This window comes from Anas platyrhynchos, chromosome 18, assembly GCF_047663525.1.
Source record: "Anas platyrhynchos isolate ZD024472 breed Pekin duck chromosome 18, IASCAAS_PekinDuck_T2T, whole genome shotgun sequence".
Taxonomy (NCBI): domain Eukaryota; kingdom Metazoa; phylum Chordata; class Aves; order Anseriformes; family Anatidae; genus Anas; species Anas platyrhynchos.
Window position 1 is genome coordinate 9481429 of NC_092604.1, and position 17074 is coordinate 9498502.

Below are 17074 nucleotides of genomic sequence, written 5' to 3' on the forward strand. Positions count from 1 at the left end.
CAGTCACGCTGTGGGTGCACCAGCCTTCCCCACCACCCTGTTCTGCAGTTCGCCCACCAGGCAGAAAGATACAGAACACCTGAAAATAATATCTAGAGCTATAGGAAACTAGGTGCAGGTTCATCACTTTCAGAGCCCAATTAAGGCCATAATGAGCTGCAGGAGCAGATAGGTTACTAAATTCTGTTTTCCTGGTGGAGGGAGGCTCTTAGCCTGTGCTGGAGGCTTTTCTGCAGCAGCCACGCACCCCCCCCCCTCTTATTTCCTGCTGACTGCAGCCGTGGCTGGTGTAGCTGAGCTGTGGCTGGGGAAGTTGGTGCTCACGTTCTTTTGCTCTGGCTGGAACTGGTTGCCCTAAATATGCAGGTAAGTCTTTCTCAAATGGAAAATCCTTGATGAAAAGTACTGCACTGTTAGCTTGCTTAGACTAGCTAGGGAAATGTGTGTCTTTAACGCTTCCTCAGGGAGGGGTGTTGTTTGTTGTGACTTGTAGCAGTGCTGAGTTTGATGCCTCTGTTATGTCTTCCTTTATTTCTTCTTTCTGTATGTAAGTGTGAATGAATTCCCTTTGACCTGTAGATGGGGAGGTGCCACAACTTTATTCTTGAAGCCTTCTTATCTGGGAAGATGTGGGAAACACGTGGAAATCACGTACCTCCTCCTTTTGGACAGTACAGGCCTCCAGGAGCCTTTTGGTTTTGTACAACTTTTCTGTTCCTATCTTTTATCGTGTGTGTCTAGGTCTACACGGAGTACTGTAAGGATGTACATGCCCAAATCCTTCCTTGTACCTGTAGAGTGAATTCAGGAGGGAAGGCCCTAGTTATCTAGGTGGCTCAGGGGATGTAGTTTTATTTTGGGGTTGGATAATGAGAGTTTAAGGTCAGGGTTTTCAAAACCTTGGGGAGGTTCGATGAATGGGAATTGGACTTTCCAGACTTGAGGATAGCCTTAAAAATCTCAGAACAAATATCTTTAAAACCTAGGAAAACCAGCTCCCCTGGCACTGCCAGCACAAGTCGAATCCTCTGGGCCTCTTGTACTCGGAAACGCCAGGCTGAGGCCGTGGCTGCTCCCTCTGTGCAGGGCCCAAGCACACACCCTGGTGTAAAGCTGGGCCAGGGCATTTGTAAGGGTTTTACCTGTTACAAATGCGCTGTTTGGTAACCTACTCGGGCAGCTGTTTTTTATGCTATTGCTATAAAGATTTGCTGTAGCATTCACGCATAATTGGGAGCCCTTCTATTAATAATACATGGGAAGCTCATCTTGCTAATATCACCTTCATCTGAATGTTCCAACTAAATATTTTGATAGATGAAATGGATAGAGAGTGTATTTAAATACTGTTTGTACTGCAGCTAGGGTACAAAAGGGACAGTGCATCTTTAATTAGACAGGTACATCTGCTTAATTAATTTAGCTGTAAAGCCCTTTTTCCTCTTCATTCTTTCATCTATATGCGGATGCTATATTAGTTCCGCTCTGCTGGTTCCATAGAAACTGAGAAAAAGAGCTCGTCTCATTGAGATGCGCTTGGCATGTCTGGGTACGGAGTCTCAGGTCAATGGTCAACCCCCAAGGGTTTGCAGCAGGCCTGAAGTGCAGAACGTAAGGGTTAGCAGAACATGCTAATACTCATGTAGAACTCTCCCTCAGAAACAACTAAAACAATTGACATTCATTTAATTACTGTAAACGAAACAGCCCCTGCATCACTTTGCATAGTAAAGCCTGTTAATACCAAAAAGGTTCAGCGGATGGGAGGAGGAATTAGGCTTTTATAATTGGAACGCAACACTTAAAAACCAATTTGGTAACTATGCTTGATTTTATTAGCATCTTATTCTGGCAAAACAAATGTTAAGCAATGAGAAAAACAAGGTAAAGAGGAGGTGGTGAGAACGCAGCGGGGAGTAGACGTTACTGATTGTACAGCGTGCCCAGTGCTGAAATGGGCATCTTTTATCACTGTTTTTCGAAGACACTTTGCCGAGAGGGCTGTTTGGAGGTTGTGCTACACGCAATATGTTACGCTGTTAATTACGCAGTTCAGCACCAAGATGAACGCCTTCAGCTCTTCCACAAACTTTCACGTCCACCTGCTCCAGACAATGGATCCTTCGTGTGCTGTGGTGGAAGGATGCTGGAACGCCCCCAGGCAGGAATCCCAGTCCTCCAGCACCATCTCTGCAGGGCAGCCCTGGAGCTCTTGAGACCTTTCCCCTGCCTCCTTCTGGTTTCTCACCTTTCCTCTTAAGGCTTAGATGCATCTTGGGTGATGATGCCAGCACAGAAGCCTTAAGTGGAACTGGTTTTACAGTCCTCTCTCATGAGGTGTTGTAGGAGCTGTGACTGCAGGGAGGGAAGGGACAGGGAGGTGTTCTCACGGTTCCTGAAGGTTTGTTTTAGGCCAAAGGTGAGCTTGGCAGGTTCCTCTGCCTCAGGGTCTGCTTCTCAGAGGTGCAAACTGTGGTTATGACCCTCTAACTGCCCACATCCAAATCAGAACCTTAAAGGTGACTTTGCCTCGTTCTTAATTCGCACAGAAAAGCATCTGTGCCTCTCCACGAGCAGGCTTTCCTGGGTTACTTCCCTCTTTCTGCAACAAGAACCATTTGATTCTATGGAAGAAAAGGAAAGGTGATTGTCAGCTCCACTAAGAGCTGTGCTGCAGTGGGGAGGTCTCCTGCAGCATCGGTGACAGCTGGCAGTGCTGCTTGCCCTGTGAGATAAGGATGGAGTAAGCCAGTTTGGCACCTAGGAGTCAAACCTGCCAGTGCTGCAACTGGGAAGTCGCTGCCCAGGTCTATGAAAACGGGCTCGAAAGCGTGGTTACAGACCTCCTGCTTCGCCCTTCCTCCATGCATAGCCTCACAGGTAACTAGTGCTTATTCCTCTGCCCCAGCTACTTGGATACTTACAGACAGTGCCCAGTACTCATTACTTGCTTTAACCAAGCAGTTTCCATTGCAAATAACTCCTCAGAATTAATGAAATGAGGCACATTCATCTCACTTATCTAGAAAAGCACTTTATTAAATCTACAGAACAGCTAAAACTTTCTAAACTCTTCTCATATCTGGAAAGATTAAAATCAAGAGCTAATTTTTAATCTGGCTTTGGTCAGCTTAGGCTAAAAATCATTTATGCTTCTATTCTACAAATGAGGCCCAGGGCTACCATGGTCTCCGAGGAGCTGTCTGCCTGCAGCGTGCAACTTTCTTGAAACAAACAGCACCCGGCCCTGTGGGGGCCTTTCCCACAGCTCCTGCTTGAAGTCTTTGAGATACCGTTGCTGAGGAGTCTGACTTTCACAAGGCATGGGGTCTACTTTGCTGCTCTGTGTAGTCCTTCTGGAAGTGAAATTTCTATTATTAATTTTAAGCATGAAGGACTGAGTCCTGTTCTTTCTTACCAGTCTCAGCTCTTGACTCTGCATGTCCCTCCCAGGAATTCAGTCCCTTAAAATAGAGGTGTTACAAAACCAAACTTTATTTATTTAGAATAAAAAAGGAGCAGGATTACAATGCTACTGTCGCAGTATACGAAACATTCATCCAGGTTTGCTTCACATGTACAAAATGTGCCATATACACAGCATCAATATTCACAGCAGCTTTGTCAGACCCTCCATGAACTAAGTCTCAAAGGAAGAATTCAGGAAGTAAAGATTAAAACTCAGCTTTGCTTTTCATTCAGCCTGGTGACCACACGGTCTGCCAGCTACAACACTCGCACCCCAGAATTGAATTGAAGTAGCACGAAGAGATCAATTAGATTAGCAGAGCAATTAAATCAAACTTTTCTCTGAACAGTTCCATTTGAATGGCTCTTGACTCTTCCCTTTTCAGGACTGGCTTCCTAATTTTAGCATTAAATAAGAATGCTGCGGAGCTGGCATGGCCCTGTAACTCCTGCTGTAGGCTCTCAGCAGTGCGTGAGTCCTCCTGTGATGAAGATGCTCCAACTCAGATATTCACATTTGGATTGATTCGGCTGCAGCCTAAGACAGCACAGGGAATTACTCCACTTTCTGCTCTGAACTGTAGTGTAGTTAATGCTAATAAGTGCCCTGGGTACCTGCTGCGTTGCGACAATGAAAGCAGTCCTGGCTGGTCGTGCGGAGGCAGCTGTGACACTCCTGAGGTCACTACCCAGATCATGCACGCAGATGACAGACCAGCAGGAGTTCTAGGTCTTGCAAATTAAGAGAGCTAAAAACTGAATCAGCACTAATAAAATTTAGCGGTGGAATAAAATGTTCCAGCTGACACCAAGGGTCTGGGAACACCTCCAGTGTGAAGTATTAATGCATACCTTGTATGAGTTAGAGCGGAGTATCGCACAGACTAATTTAAGTGACAGTATGTGCACAAGGCCCTCCTTGTGAAAACAAAAGCTCTGTAGACATTGCTGTACATACACACCGGCCTCTACAAACTGAAAAACCATCCTGGACTGAGACTTCCAAGAGAAGGCAAAATTCTGTCTTGTCATGATTCCTCCAACTTCAGTAGGTAGGGCAGGAATCTAGGTGTACTTGAAGCTCAAGCTGTCCTTGTTTACCCACACGGAGGGAGGAAGCAGCTTTACCAGTGGAGCAGTAAACTAGCAGGCATCTCCACACAGAAGATGGTACCAGCTCTGGTTAAAGGATAAACCCCTGCCCTCATCAGTGTATGTCTAAAATGCAAGTGTAGTTTGTGTGTTTACAGGCCTGATAGAGAAAGCTCCAAAAGGGAACGCAAAAAGGGGGATGAGAACAGATAGCACTGATAACTACTTTGAGCATTTCACCTTTATTAGCTGAGATCCCCTAAGCTTTTTCTTCTGGTTAATTTTGGTACTCACTGTAAATCTGACTTTTGCCATGACCACCAATGCTCTGAGGATGGCTGCAAAAATAAGACAAGCTAGTGCTCTGTGGCACCAGATTTTGAAGTTTCCTATATTGCTACTATACTGACCTTGTGTGTTTTGCACCCAAAGATGTCAAATTGAGCAACAGCTGAAGTGATTACCCCCAGCCTGCTCTGTGGTGAGGGCTCTGAGGAGTGGGATGGGTTCTTCTCCTTGTTCTCTCTTCTGATGCCATACCCAGAGGTGGCAACTGAGGCTCCAGTAATTGTGCCTGCACAGCCGCCCGCTGTTTCACAGCCTGGGTAAGCAACAAGGCTTCATATTTGAGAAAAACTTGTAAAAACAGGTCTCCTATTAATGTTAGTTTAGGGTTTAACAGCACAAGTAGGGTTTATTAACCCTTAACTAGGACTATAAACATTTGCGTTCAGCTCTTTCATGTTGAGAATTCCTCAATGAGGCTAGAATAAATGGTGTTATGCTGCATAATCAAACCTAGTAAACTTAAGAAAATCAGGGAAATATTTATTTGCCTGTGTGTATCTACTAGCAACCACAGTATTTCCTCTCTAGAAATAGACAGTATGGACACTCAGGACACTGTCATAATGACCTCAAACTTTCACCTTAGTTCAGACAATGGCATTTGTAGCACCAAGGCACAAAAAAGCTATCCAAAACCAGCCCAGAGCTGTCCTGCTGATCTGTTGAACAGTTTGGATTTCTTCATACTAGGGGAAGAGTGACAGGCTTGTTGTCAGTACAAGAAACTCTTGAGTTTGCTACTAAATGGTCGGGCAACTGAGAGCTTTTAACTATTCACTCATTTATCTTGCAAAGCTTAGGGCAAAGACCTAGTGAGTAAATTGGTTTTGTGGGGCTTATTCTTCAAATACTTCGCTTTGTGTCTCAGACCAGACTGGGCCATAACATGGGACAGCTCAACTGTGTACTAGTTGGGAAGGCAGCTCTGTTCAGGGCAAAATAGTGCAAGGACCTGGCAGCAGGTGCTCGTACCACCCTCATCCACTTGCTTTCCCCATACACAGCATGAAAGCAAAGGTTTTGGTTAGGGAAAGCATGAGGGGTAACGCAGCAGGGTGCTGCTGTAGCTCTGCAGGCTGCTACTGAACACTAAGAGGAATGGGTCTAAACCCCACTAAACCCCAGAACTGAAGGCAGGAGTCCAAGACAAATTCAAGGTTTCTCCAAGGAAGTCTCAGCTGGTAGCTGGGCAGAAAAGTCCGGTAAGCCCAACATCAGAAGCTGAATGTTCCTGTTCTGAGGTGTGCTGCTCTATTCAAGTCTACACTGGTTAAAAATACTCTTAGGGACCAATGATTGTTCTAAAAATAAATAAATCACAATACCTCTTTACCTGTTGTGAATGGGTCAGGGTGAGAAGTGAAAGCTTTGTGCTAAAGGATCTCCACTGGCATGCAGACAAAGCCGACATCACTGGCTTTAAAATTCCATTCTCCCAGCAGTCATAAATCAGGTTAAATAAACGGGCAATGGTATACTGAGTATCTACTGCCTTGAAAGACAAGGGAAATAAACATTAATGCTGAAATATTAGTGCTAGGTGTACTAGCTTCTACGTGGCTAAAGCATTACATCTCTAGGGAAACTCAAGAGAACTGCTAGAAGTGAGCACCAGGATGTCATCTAGTGATAAGTGCATTGAGCCTTTTGGTCAGCTAGATGTTTCAGCAGACCAAGATGTTGTTATGGTCTCTAAACCAGTATCAAAAAAATTATATTTGACTTTAAAAAAATAAATAAATAACTTTTATACATGGCTCTGGAAAGTTCTCTTACCTCCAGAATCAGATGAATCTCTAAACTGGAACATTTACTCACTGAGAGAACTGGTCAGGACTGTCTGGATGAGGTCTTGGAGCTTCTACTCAGAATGGTTCCCCTACCACCACAAATTAACCCTTCTGTTCAGCTCGTGCTGAAAAATAGATGTTTTGTTTCCCCCAAGCCTCATTAACACTGGGAAGGAGAACAGAAATGCTGTCTCAGGTACATTGCCTGCCTCAGACTGCGCACAAATTAGGTACCAAGGTTACTCTGACTTTGTTTTACTAGATACTATCACAATCCACATTTTCTTTCCACCCGGACACACAATTTTCAGTGCATGGCAATAAAAAACTAAACATTTCTTTAATACAGTTATGGTATCACTTCCAAGGTTATTTACAAACAAGACTGATTATTTTACAGATGAATGTGCTTATGCTGCTCTAGTCTACCATATTAATATTATTCTGAGTAAAGCACTATCATGCTTAATGCATGAAACACTGGGTAGTAAGGACAGCTGACGTGTTCTAATGTTAGCTGAAAAAAAAAATTGCTCCTGCTAAAGGTTAAGGAACACTGAGAAAATATGCATAGTCATCAAATCAAGGAAACATAGGCACCAATCCACACATGCGTTGCTGGAGACTGATACTGTCGGGACAATTCCTTGATTTTTCCTCAAATAGCTACTGAGGACGTCACACACAGTCAGAAGTGTCATGAATCACAAACAGGGCAGCACATTGGAGTGTCCAAATTCGTATTCTGAGGAATGTAAATACATGAATTTTGTATTATTTGACAACATGTTTTTTAAGTTAACAAGACAACTGTACCATATAACCATACATATTTTAGAGGTATTATTCCTCTAACACTGCATAGGAAGTTGAAAAGGATTCTCCTGCTCCCCATATGAACTAGATGCCAAAGACAGAAAGAATCTTTTTCTGACAGGACAGTTAGAAAGCAGAATAAATTTCTGGGCTCAGCCATGCTACATCATTGGCATATTTATGAATCTCTTGAGAAAAAGCCAGGGTTATACGAGAGAAGCTTTACCAGGCTCCAAGACCAGCTGTGGAAACTTTGCCCCTAACATGTTAGCCATGTTGGGGTTTTTGTTTTGGTTTGCTTTTACTGCATTGTTATGAAACGAGAAACTGCCCACTGGGACTGATTAATTGTGTGTCCCATTTCTGTAAAGCAACATATCAGGGAGACTCAGTTCAATTGCAAGTACAGTAAATGGGTAATGGTTGTGGTACCGAGTTGCACTGGAAACGATTCTTGGTGGTAGAGGGTTAAGTGAAACAGAAGGTGTACTGGCAAAAGCTAGGAAGTGGTTAGAGCTTAGTTTGGAAAAAGAAAGTGGGGCAACAGACGTGAGCATTGGAAGTTATATATATATATATTAATGTTTAATCGAATTGCTAATAGTTTAATAATTATTACATTAAAAATTATTCTTACTGATCTGTATTTGACACAGGCAGCCAATTTGACCCTTCTGACTGCAATACTGTTACAATAGTTGAAAGGCAGTTAAGTCGTCTGGACTTTACATGGTCTGTTCTGAAAGTAGTAGGACTCATATAAAAAAAAGTTTATTTATGAGAATAGAACAAACGATTAGAATTTTTCAAAGTAGCACCCTTCCGCATCTACACACTGCTGCCAACGAGTTTTCCATTTTTCGTACACCTCCAGGAACGCCTGGACCTGAATGCTGTTTAGCTCCCTTGTCACGGCCTCTTGAAGCGCCTCTACTGATGAGTGATACTTCCCCTTGAGCGTCGATTTTATTCTCGGGAATAGAAAAAAATCTGGCGGGGCCAAGCCGGGGCTGGAGGGGGGCTGAGGCAGCGTTGCCACCTTGTGCTGGGCAAGATTCTCCGCTACACGGAACGCTGTGTGGCTCGGTGCATTGTCATGGTGCAGCCGCCAATTGTTGATGATGGGTGGGCGGACACGAGCAATGCGTTTTTGCAGTCTTGTGAGGACTTCCACGTAAAAAACTGCATTAACTGTTTGTCCGGGTGGTACAAACTCTTTGTGGATGACTCCATGTCAATCAAAAAAGCAAATGAGCATGGACTTTTGCTTGGATTTGCTCATTCGTGCTTTCTTGGGGCATGGGGAAGCAGGGGTGTGCCATGCTGTGCTCTGCTGCTTACTCTCCGGGTCGTATTCAAACACTCACATCTCATCACCGGTCACTACATTATCCAAAAAGTCGGGCTCCTCATTCACATGATGAAGATCCTGGCAGATGGCTTTCCGGCTGGCCTTTTGCTTCTCTGACAACACTCGCGGCACAAACTTGGCGCACACTTTCCTCATGGCTAAGTTTTCTTTCACCGTCTCAGAAACTTGGGTGTGAGGAATGCTCAAGTCATCGGCAATCATTCTGATACTCATCCTGTGATCACAGTTCAGTAAATTTTTCACTCGTGACACATTTTCATTGGTCTTGCTGGTTGAAGGGCGTCCGGAGCGGTCGTCATCTTCCACTCTTTCCCTACCTTCTCGTGATGAGGCGTTTCAACAGGTGCTCACAGTACAAGCCACCTGCTCTCTTCAACAGCTGACTGCCAGTTTTTCCCAGTGTTCCCAATATCCCCCTCCACTGATCCTGCACGTGCAGACCGCCTCTCGTCCGCCCAGGAAAAAGCCAGTCCTCCTACTTTCAGAACAGACCATGTAAGTGAAACTAATGTAATGGCCAATTTCTTTCATATGGCTGTAACTGGCATTTGCTTCACTCTGCAAGAAATTAGAGCCACAAATTATTTTGATAGTTTAATGTTCTGCAGCAAGTGCCAGTACTTGTTAAAAAGCAAACAAGCACTACAAGCTGAAGCCTTCTCTACCCACCAAGACTATTCAAGAGGCAGATCCGCTGTTCCCATCCTAGCTTTTGGGAAATCAGACAGTGTCCAGGCAGAAAGGACAGTTCACGCTGCAACCTTAAGACTTCAGCTTCTGTTCAATAAAAGGAAGTGTGTCCAGCTGCTGATACTTCAACGGGGTGTGTTTCCAAATTGCTTTATGAACTCAATCTTCCAGGTGTGCTCCTGGTTCTGGAGCATGGAATGGCCTCTGGACCCAAGGAGTTTCTAGAACCTCCAATGTTCTATTTACAGGGTCACAGACATTGTCTTCCCTTTCTGTAAAGTGTTTATTTCTGTGCCCACTATCCTTCTAGACTGAAGGGAGCTTATGTAGTAGTGAAAGTATTTTCAGTCTTTACATAGCTCTTCTCTAGAAGACCGGAGAATCACAGAACGTGCAAGGTCCTTGCAGTAACCTCTTGATCCACTCAGGATCTGCAAATAAGAAAAGTTGTTTAGAGCTGGAGGCAGAGATGAACACAGAAATGGTGCTGAAATGGACAAACTAAATAGTAAACCTCGAAGTCTGTGTATATTCACCACACAGGATTAACTGAGAGTTAATCAGCCTCTCTGTACAGAACCTTAAGTTCTGCAGTTGATCCTTAGTGATGACTGGAATACCTCAGGGGCAGTGAAAAAGTATCAATAGGATTCCCTTCCCCCCAGAACTGCATCAGTTTTTGCTGACATATGTTCTGGCAACAGCAGATGAGATAATGTCTTCCCAGAGAACACGGCTATTAATTGTTCGTCTCTTGGTGGCTCTTAGTATTCTGCCATCATCTACACTTTAAGACAAACTGTTAGACTACTCCATGATTTATTTCTTCAAATGTAGCAGTTAAGAAGAAAACCATTTTCTGGCACAGCTTGTCCTTCCTCTAACTGTGAAAACACAGAGCCCAAAGGCTGACTGGCCCCCGCAGCCTGCCCGGATGATGTTCCTACCACAGGTTTGGAGCCTAAGCCAGCAAGGTGCCAATTTTTTCTTAACCTGTGCTGGAGCAATACAGCTCTGAAATTGGATGTCAAATACGTTCAGCATTTGCAGACCTGGAAGCTAACTCATTTCTTTAACTTGAATATAAACTAACAGCTGTAGCTCTCCAGCACAGGCTGCGTGTTTACCAGCTGTCATAAAACACGGTATTTACGAGTTAATTTCTGTAGTCGCTATTTTGTAATTAACATATGCCATTAATGCATGGACAGCAGCAAGAGACCACGAAATGCATGACACTGGTACCTTCACATAGCTGCCTACAAGGGGAAAATCAATGAAACAAATTCAGGTCATTACGCTGATAAGAATACATAATCCTGCCCTTACAGGAGCAGTTTACCTTCTGGAGTTGGATGCCGTGCAATGCTGTCATGAAGCAAACACCTCCTGTACACCAAGCTCTGACAGGACTGGTAGGTTAGAAAGCACCTGTGAAAGGACAAGTCGTTTTATCACGAGGTTTGGGGTTTTACTGTTTTGTGACCTGCTCCTGTGTCCTGACTGGAGGCTGGATTCTGCTCCCAGCAGACCTTACTTTCCGAGTAGGGGCAGCTGTGAGCCACATCGAACAAAAATTAATGGTTTATTCATGCAGCTAAGTGAAACTTCCCAAGTGTACACATAAATGAAAAGGCCAAAACCCAAAATATTATGGAAAAGGTTTCATCGTTGGCCAAAGAACTTTAGCACACAGTAGAAGAGGTCAAGAGCTCGAGAGCTCCTGTGCAGCGGAGGAACCAAAGCATCATTACGTGAAAGTAATGACTACTTAACCAAAACAGCACACAGGATTAGGTGGTAAAAGTTTTTCTGAAGTGACAGACTACAGACTGGCTAAGTCTCTAGGGACAAACATCATATTCCAATACATTGATGTTGAAAAATTGCTTTTTCTAGATATTTCAGACTTCTCAGTGTAGTTGTTTCCAATCATTTCCTCTTAAATTACTTTGTTTTCAAATGCTGAAGTAGCTAGAACAAACTCTTTCATGTGCTGTTCAAAAGGATGACTGGTGCTTGATTTTTTTGTTTTTTTTTCCACTCTCTACTTTTTCGCTGCTCCCTCCCTCCCCTGGCTTGGTGAAAAAAATAGATGACCAAAAGCATTTTATTTTGAAAACAGTGTAAGTAAGAGAAGAGTCCAATCTACAGTGCCTTCCTTCTCAGGGAAGAGCCAGCAAAAAATGCAGTTAACTGCAGCATGGTAACGTGCTTCATGACTTTCTACTCCAACACTAGGAAATATTTTTAAGTTAGCTATTTAAACCATGTTAAATTTATGCAGAGGGGGCAAAAAAAACTCTTAAGAGCAGATTACCTGAGCCAAATATGTCCATTGGAGCAGACTGCCTGTTTGCGATCAGTGAATGGCAGGATCTCTTTACACAAGCTGCAGTGCTCTGGAAAAGTCTGTTTGTTCATTTTCTTTAAGATATGCCCAATCAGCACCTGGGAATACACAGCAGTCAGCATCGTTTATAGCGAGACAGCTGCCTACTGAAAGGTAGAAAAAGTCTCTCAGGATACTGTGATTTCAGAATGCGTTACAGGATGCAAAGACCTATCCGCTTCACCGAAATCATATAAAGAAATATAAATGTAAGGATGTCACAGGGATGTATTAATTTATTCTTGAAATATGATCACCTGGATTCATCTGTCCCATACCACAGGGATACAGAACTTAAGAGCAATCAGTCTTAGGTTAAGCTAATTGCAAATGTAAAATGAAGCAGAATATTTGATATCATACCACTTAGGGGATGCCAGTGATGGTTACAGCAGTGTTTTCAGTTCTTGTATGTATCACAGAAGATGTGCTAAAAAAAAAATCCTGTTCAAAAATTAGTGAGATGTATGTCTACAGCAGTCATCTTAGAGGATATGTAATGTTTATAGCAGAACATTTAGATGATAGAACTTATCCTTGACATTTCAGTAGATACAAACCACATCCCAAGAACCTTTAAAATGTGACAGCAAACTGGATAAAATAGTTCGGCAGGCAGCTTTTAATCACTATAGAATGAAGAATCTTGTTTACAAGGTAAGAAAAGCAATGTCTTGGGCCTCCAATTCATAGTAATTGGGCACCAGAAGAACACAGGAGTTCTCCCAGAATACTTTCCTACTGAATTATGAAGGCCACGCTGTGTGGCCTGCTGCCTTGCAAGTCCAGCAGAGAACACCACGTTACATCAGCAACAGAAACTGTGCTTGCTTCCTCTGTCTTTCTGAATGCAATGTAAAGGTTGATACTTAGAGTTCAAGTGATTTAAGGACGTAGGTACTGAAAAGAATTGTTCTCTGCTCAAAGAGGTACAGGCACATCTGAGACACTCTTGTCATCAAGTCTTAAGGCCTGGAGGCTGATGGCAGTGTTCCCACTGATGCTTTCTTTGTCTGCTGTCTATACTCAGAGAACTTCATTGCCCAGTGCAGGGCTCACTGATCACATATTTCCTGCCACATTTACTCTACACGTTGCAATAAATGCAAGCGTGTCTGAAGGTTCAGGCCATAAACATGGTATATTTAACTCACAAAACAGTTACTTTCAGAATCTCTTTAACTTATTTTCATGGAAGGTTTGTGGAGCACCGACAGGACCAGATGTACCACCTGAACAGTCACAGTACTTTGCATAATAATTACTTTAAGAAGTACTTTGCATAATAATTACTTTAAGAATAATTACTGCAACTCTGGAAAGTTAGAACTTCAGGTGTAATTTGCTAGAGGAAGAATCACCTAAGTTTAGTTTTGTAGAGATGCTAAATTAAGTAGATCTAGCCACAAAAACATTCTTCTCTCTTGGTGCATGTTCTAAACCCACTTAAAAGGGAACGAACTGTGATCCTCTTCCTTGTTTCACAAAAACTCAAGACACGTTTATTCCTTTTGTACCTGATCCAGATTTCAATGTCTGTTTTTACATTCCCTCCTATTCCACAATTCCAAGGCAGGGCAACTTACCATGGGTGCTCTACAGAAGCTGTCTAGCAAGGATTACATGATTACAGTTCTCTTTCCCACCCCTAAAGCTGCGTTTTCCTTTTAGGCTGTGGAGGGGGGTGAAAGAAGTAACACCGAATCCCCAGAGCATAGAGGTGCACTTACTCGTGCTGTTCTGTCCTCATATCCGTCATCGGACATTAAGAAGTCACAGACTCCTCTGGTGGGAATACTGGTGTTTTCTGTAATCCATGTGTGTAGATAAACTTCTCCCAACACCCGTTTCATGTGCTCTCGTGTCAAGTGCATTTCTACAGCCTCAATCTGTGCCTGTACTTCAAGCAGCTTTTCTTCCATTGGCTCGTGGCCTCCTATCTCACTTGACTGAGGAAGAGAATCATCGGCAGTGTCATCTATGTCCATACCTTTGCCCGTGTCACATAGGCTCTGCTTGCTGGCTCGTTTAGAAGTTCCTTCCTCTTGATCATCTTCAGTGCTGCCCATTCCGGGAGAATCAGATACCAGTATTTTTGTGTCCTCATGTGAAGGTCTCCACATGACCTCTGAGGGAGCTTTCTGCATTGACTGGTACAAAATCCTCAGGAGAAACAGCTTAAACCGCCAGAAGTAAGTAGAACCGCAGCTCTCAATCTTTTTATCCAGCGCTTCCTGTAAAAATTGAGGAATATGCTTCTCCTTCAAAATTTTCCAGCGTACGAGATCTGTCAAGTCCACTTGCCGGAAAAGGTTCTGAACAGAAGATTCCAGGAGCTGCGCGGCTGCCTCCTCAAAAGTCTTAAGAGTAACAAACTGAACTTGGTAGTTTTTGTTAACGGGGTGCAGACCGTTAGTCATGCCCTCTGTCGTAATAACTGCTAAGTACGCACCACAGGGGCTAACAGCTATTCCGTGAGTCCTCACAGAGCCAAACACTTCTGAGAGCTTAATCAGCTGGTGCTCGAACTTTAAAGCAACATCTGTGAATATAGGAATCAGCTGCCTTACCTTTCCGTCACTGGAGCACGTATACACTGTGCCGTTCTGTTTGTCCGCAGTCATAGACACAATTGGCAACGAATGAAGCCCTGTCACGTGGGAATTATGGACGTTCAGACCTGCCTTGGATATCAACAGAAGACACCAAAACACGTAAGATCCTCTTGCGGCCACCACTAAGCTACAGCTACATTTCTGGTAGGGATGGTAAAGTGGAATACATTTGATACTGTGCACTGGTAACTGGTCCATTTCTTGCCATAAGACTACGGGCTGTCTTAGTGTAAAGTAGCCTTTGACTGCTTTTAGATTGACAGGAAGAATTTTAACTGGCCCAAAAGCACTCCCTACGATAAGTCCACTCATCTTTCGGTTGTTATGTTCATATTCCCACCAAGACAGGACACTCGGAGAACTTATTCCAGACTCTATGGTATTGCAAGAAGTAATTGATTCCTTACCCAGAAACGGAAGCTGAAACTGCCAAACCGCAATGTTACTGTTTTCAAAGAGCACTGCTAAGAGCACGCTACCAACATCCCGGCACTCGTTGTTGTGTTTGACCTGCTGCGTGGTACAGATACCCGACCACTCCATGCGTACTGGGGTCTGCATGCTGTGCCGCCGCTGAAATTCAGCAAAGTCTTCTAGCTCTCCCCTGGGAGTGTCAGCCTTGGAAAGTTTGTAATTGGCTTCGTGCAAACGCTCGCCATAGATTTCCGTCAGGTCCACCAGCTGTACCCACTGCAGTCTGTTGAGGTTTGCGTGGATGGTCAATCGATTGTCCATGGTTAAAGCTGCCAGCAGGCATCGTCCGTTGGCGTCACAGCCCAGCGGTGACCAGCTGGAGTACTTGAAGCCTCGCATTGGCGGCAGCGACTTCCCCTCAGGATTGAACACTCGATCTAGCATAAATGTTTGACTGACCGTGGGATCCATCGAACTGGAGAACTTTTCCCTACATTCCACTACCTCTTTCTTTGGACCAACCTGAAAGATAACAAAAAAAACATTTAAATACATTTCAGAATGGTATTTTAAATAGAGTTTCTTGGATTTAATTCTCCCTTGAAATCAAGCACCCTATCACAACCTGTGTTACAGTGTTCAAATTAATTGTTAATTAACCTCAATCTTGAAGATTTAAGCCTCACTGGTGGCCTGAATTTGTATAGTTTTGACTTTCTGCTACTGGATCTTTGCTGAACCAATCTGTTTTCATACTTGTGCCCTGGAACAGGCTCCCCCAGGGCCGCAGTCACGGCACCAAGCCTGTCAGAGTTCAAGAAGCTTTTGGACTGTGCTCTGAGTCATATGGTCTGAGTTTTTGGGTTGACCTGTGGGGTGCCAGGAGTTGGACTTGACGATCCTTGTGGGTCCCTTCCAACTTGGGCTATTTTATCATTCTGTGATACTTCTGTTTTCAAATGTGTGCGTAAAGGTACACATTTAACAACTTGCAAAGCGCTCGGTATTCCAACTCCAGTCACTCCATATTCTCAACTTTGGGGGGAAAAAAAATAGATCTGTGGCAACAGAGTTATAATTTAACAAGACACGCAGCCAGACCTGATTCCTGTCTGTGCTGAGGCCTGTGAAATCAAGACACCCCACAGAAACCCAAAGCTGAAACCCTTCATCTCCGGCAGTAACCCAAGAACGATCTTTACCTAAAATCCTCCTGAAATCGTTACCGGAGGAACAGAACTGAAGCGATTCTTGCAAAAACAGCAAACTTTTCGAATCCCTTGAGCTTCCTTCCCACACAAAACACCTTCCCTGCACCCCCCCCCCCGGGGGCCGTTACCTTCCCCTCAGCTCACCTTGAGGTAACAGGCGGCGGCGGGCGCGGGCACGGCGGTTCGGTGGATCACCATCTCCTGCCCGCCTCCCTGCACATCGCTCAGCTGCTCCAGCACGGCGATGCTGCGGGCCGTGCTCACCGACACCCGGTGATCCTCCGACCAGGCCAGCGGCTCCAAGCCGCTGACGCCGTGCTGCAGCCTCACCGCCGGCTCCCTCCTCACGGCCGTCAGCCGAAACCCGGCGCTCGCCGCCGCCGCCGCTTCCTCCACCAGCGACTCGAGGCCCAGCGGCGGCTCCTCCTCCGCTGTCGCCACCGCCGGGCTGCCCCCGCTCGCCCCGGCCGCCGCTGCCGCCATTTTACCGCCGCCTCACGGCCGCTCCGCCCGCTGCGCGCTTGCGCCGCCGCCGAAGCCCTCGGCGGCCGCCGGCTGAGGCTGCCCCGCCGCTGCCTGAGGGGGCACCGGGAGCTCGGTTTCCCCCTCTTTTCCTCCGCTTCTCGCCTTTCAGCGGGGCTCCGGCCGCAGTTTCGGTTCCCTCGGTGGTTCCCGGAGCTGTGTGGAGGCGGCGGGGCATGGCGGAGGGAGGGGCGCTGCTCCTTAACCTGAGCTCTGGCAGGGTGAGTGGGGCTCCGGGGAGAAGCTCGCTGCGTGTGGGGTGTCCCGGCTGGTTCTTCCCGTCACGGGGATGGGTTTTGGGGTCGGGGATGGGTTTTGGGGTGGTGGGGAAGGGGCGCTTGTGC

The 17074-nt window shown here is 45.1% G+C and overlaps 2 protein-coding genes and 1 long non-coding RNA gene across 9 annotated transcripts in view; 2 read left to right on the forward strand and 1 right to left on the reverse strand.

Annotated features, from left to right (window-relative positions):
• The first annotated feature begins 85 nt into the window (after positions 1-85).
• On the forward strand, positions 86-14578 carry LOC139999043 (uncharacterized). The gene is made up of 2 exons (XR_011804034.1): positions 86-366; positions 13640-14578. It is a non-coding gene; the product is annotated as an uncharacterized lncRNA (long non-coding RNA).
• GTF3C4 (general transcription factor IIIC subunit 4) lies at positions 3478-16694 on the reverse strand. 5 transcript variants are annotated; one of them, XR_011804029.1, is made up of 6 exons: positions 16353-16694; positions 13699-15519; positions 11897-12027; positions 10919-11007; positions 9556-10007; positions 3478-7443 (listed from the first exon to the last, which is right to left on the reverse strand). XR_011804029.1 is itself a non-coding variant. In XM_027470593.3 (5 exons), the coding sequence occupies exons 1-5, from the start codon at positions 16689-16691 to the stop codon at positions 9943-9945; spliced, it is 2445 nt and encodes an 814-aa protein (XP_027326394.3). In that variant the 5' UTR covers positions 16692-16694; the 3' UTR covers positions 3478-9942. The 5 variants fall into 5 exon arrangements, 3 of the variants coding, with proteins under 3 accessions (XP_027326394.3, XP_021123632.4, XP_038044025.2); XM_027470593.3 differs by having other exon boundaries at positions 3478-10007; XR_011804030.1 differs by lacking the exons at positions 3478-7443; positions 9556-10007 and having other exon boundaries at positions 13959-15519.
• Positions 16695-16815: 121 nt separating this feature from the next.
• Positions 16816-17074, forward strand: part of DDX31 (DEAD-box helicase 31) — a 46415-nt gene continuing 46156 nt past the window's right edge. For 2 of the 3 annotated variants that reach the window (XR_011804031.1, XM_072025381.1), the window contains exon 1: positions 16816-16951. Coding sequence is in view for 2 of the 3 variants with exons in the window: in XM_072025381.1 (XP_071881482.1) it covers positions 16907-16951 (45 nt within the window). In the remaining variant the exon portion in view is untranslated. The remainder of the gene's footprint in view (positions 16952-17074) is intronic. The other variant, XM_072025382.1, reaches the window with a different exon arrangement.

Coding starts and splice junctions, on each gene's coding strand:
- GTF3C4 (XM_027470593.3), bottom strand. CDS start 16,691: ATGGCGGCAGCGGCGGCCGGGGCGAGCGGGGGCAGCCCGGCGGTGGCG. Junction 15,520..16,352: donor CCGCCGCCTGTTACCTCAAG/GTGAGCTGAGGG, acceptor GTTATCTTTCAG/GTTGGTCCAAAGAAAGAGGT. Junction 11,008..11,896: donor AATGGACATATTTGGCTCAG/GTAATCTGCTCT, acceptor GTCCTTTCACAG/GTGCTTTCTAACCTACCAGT.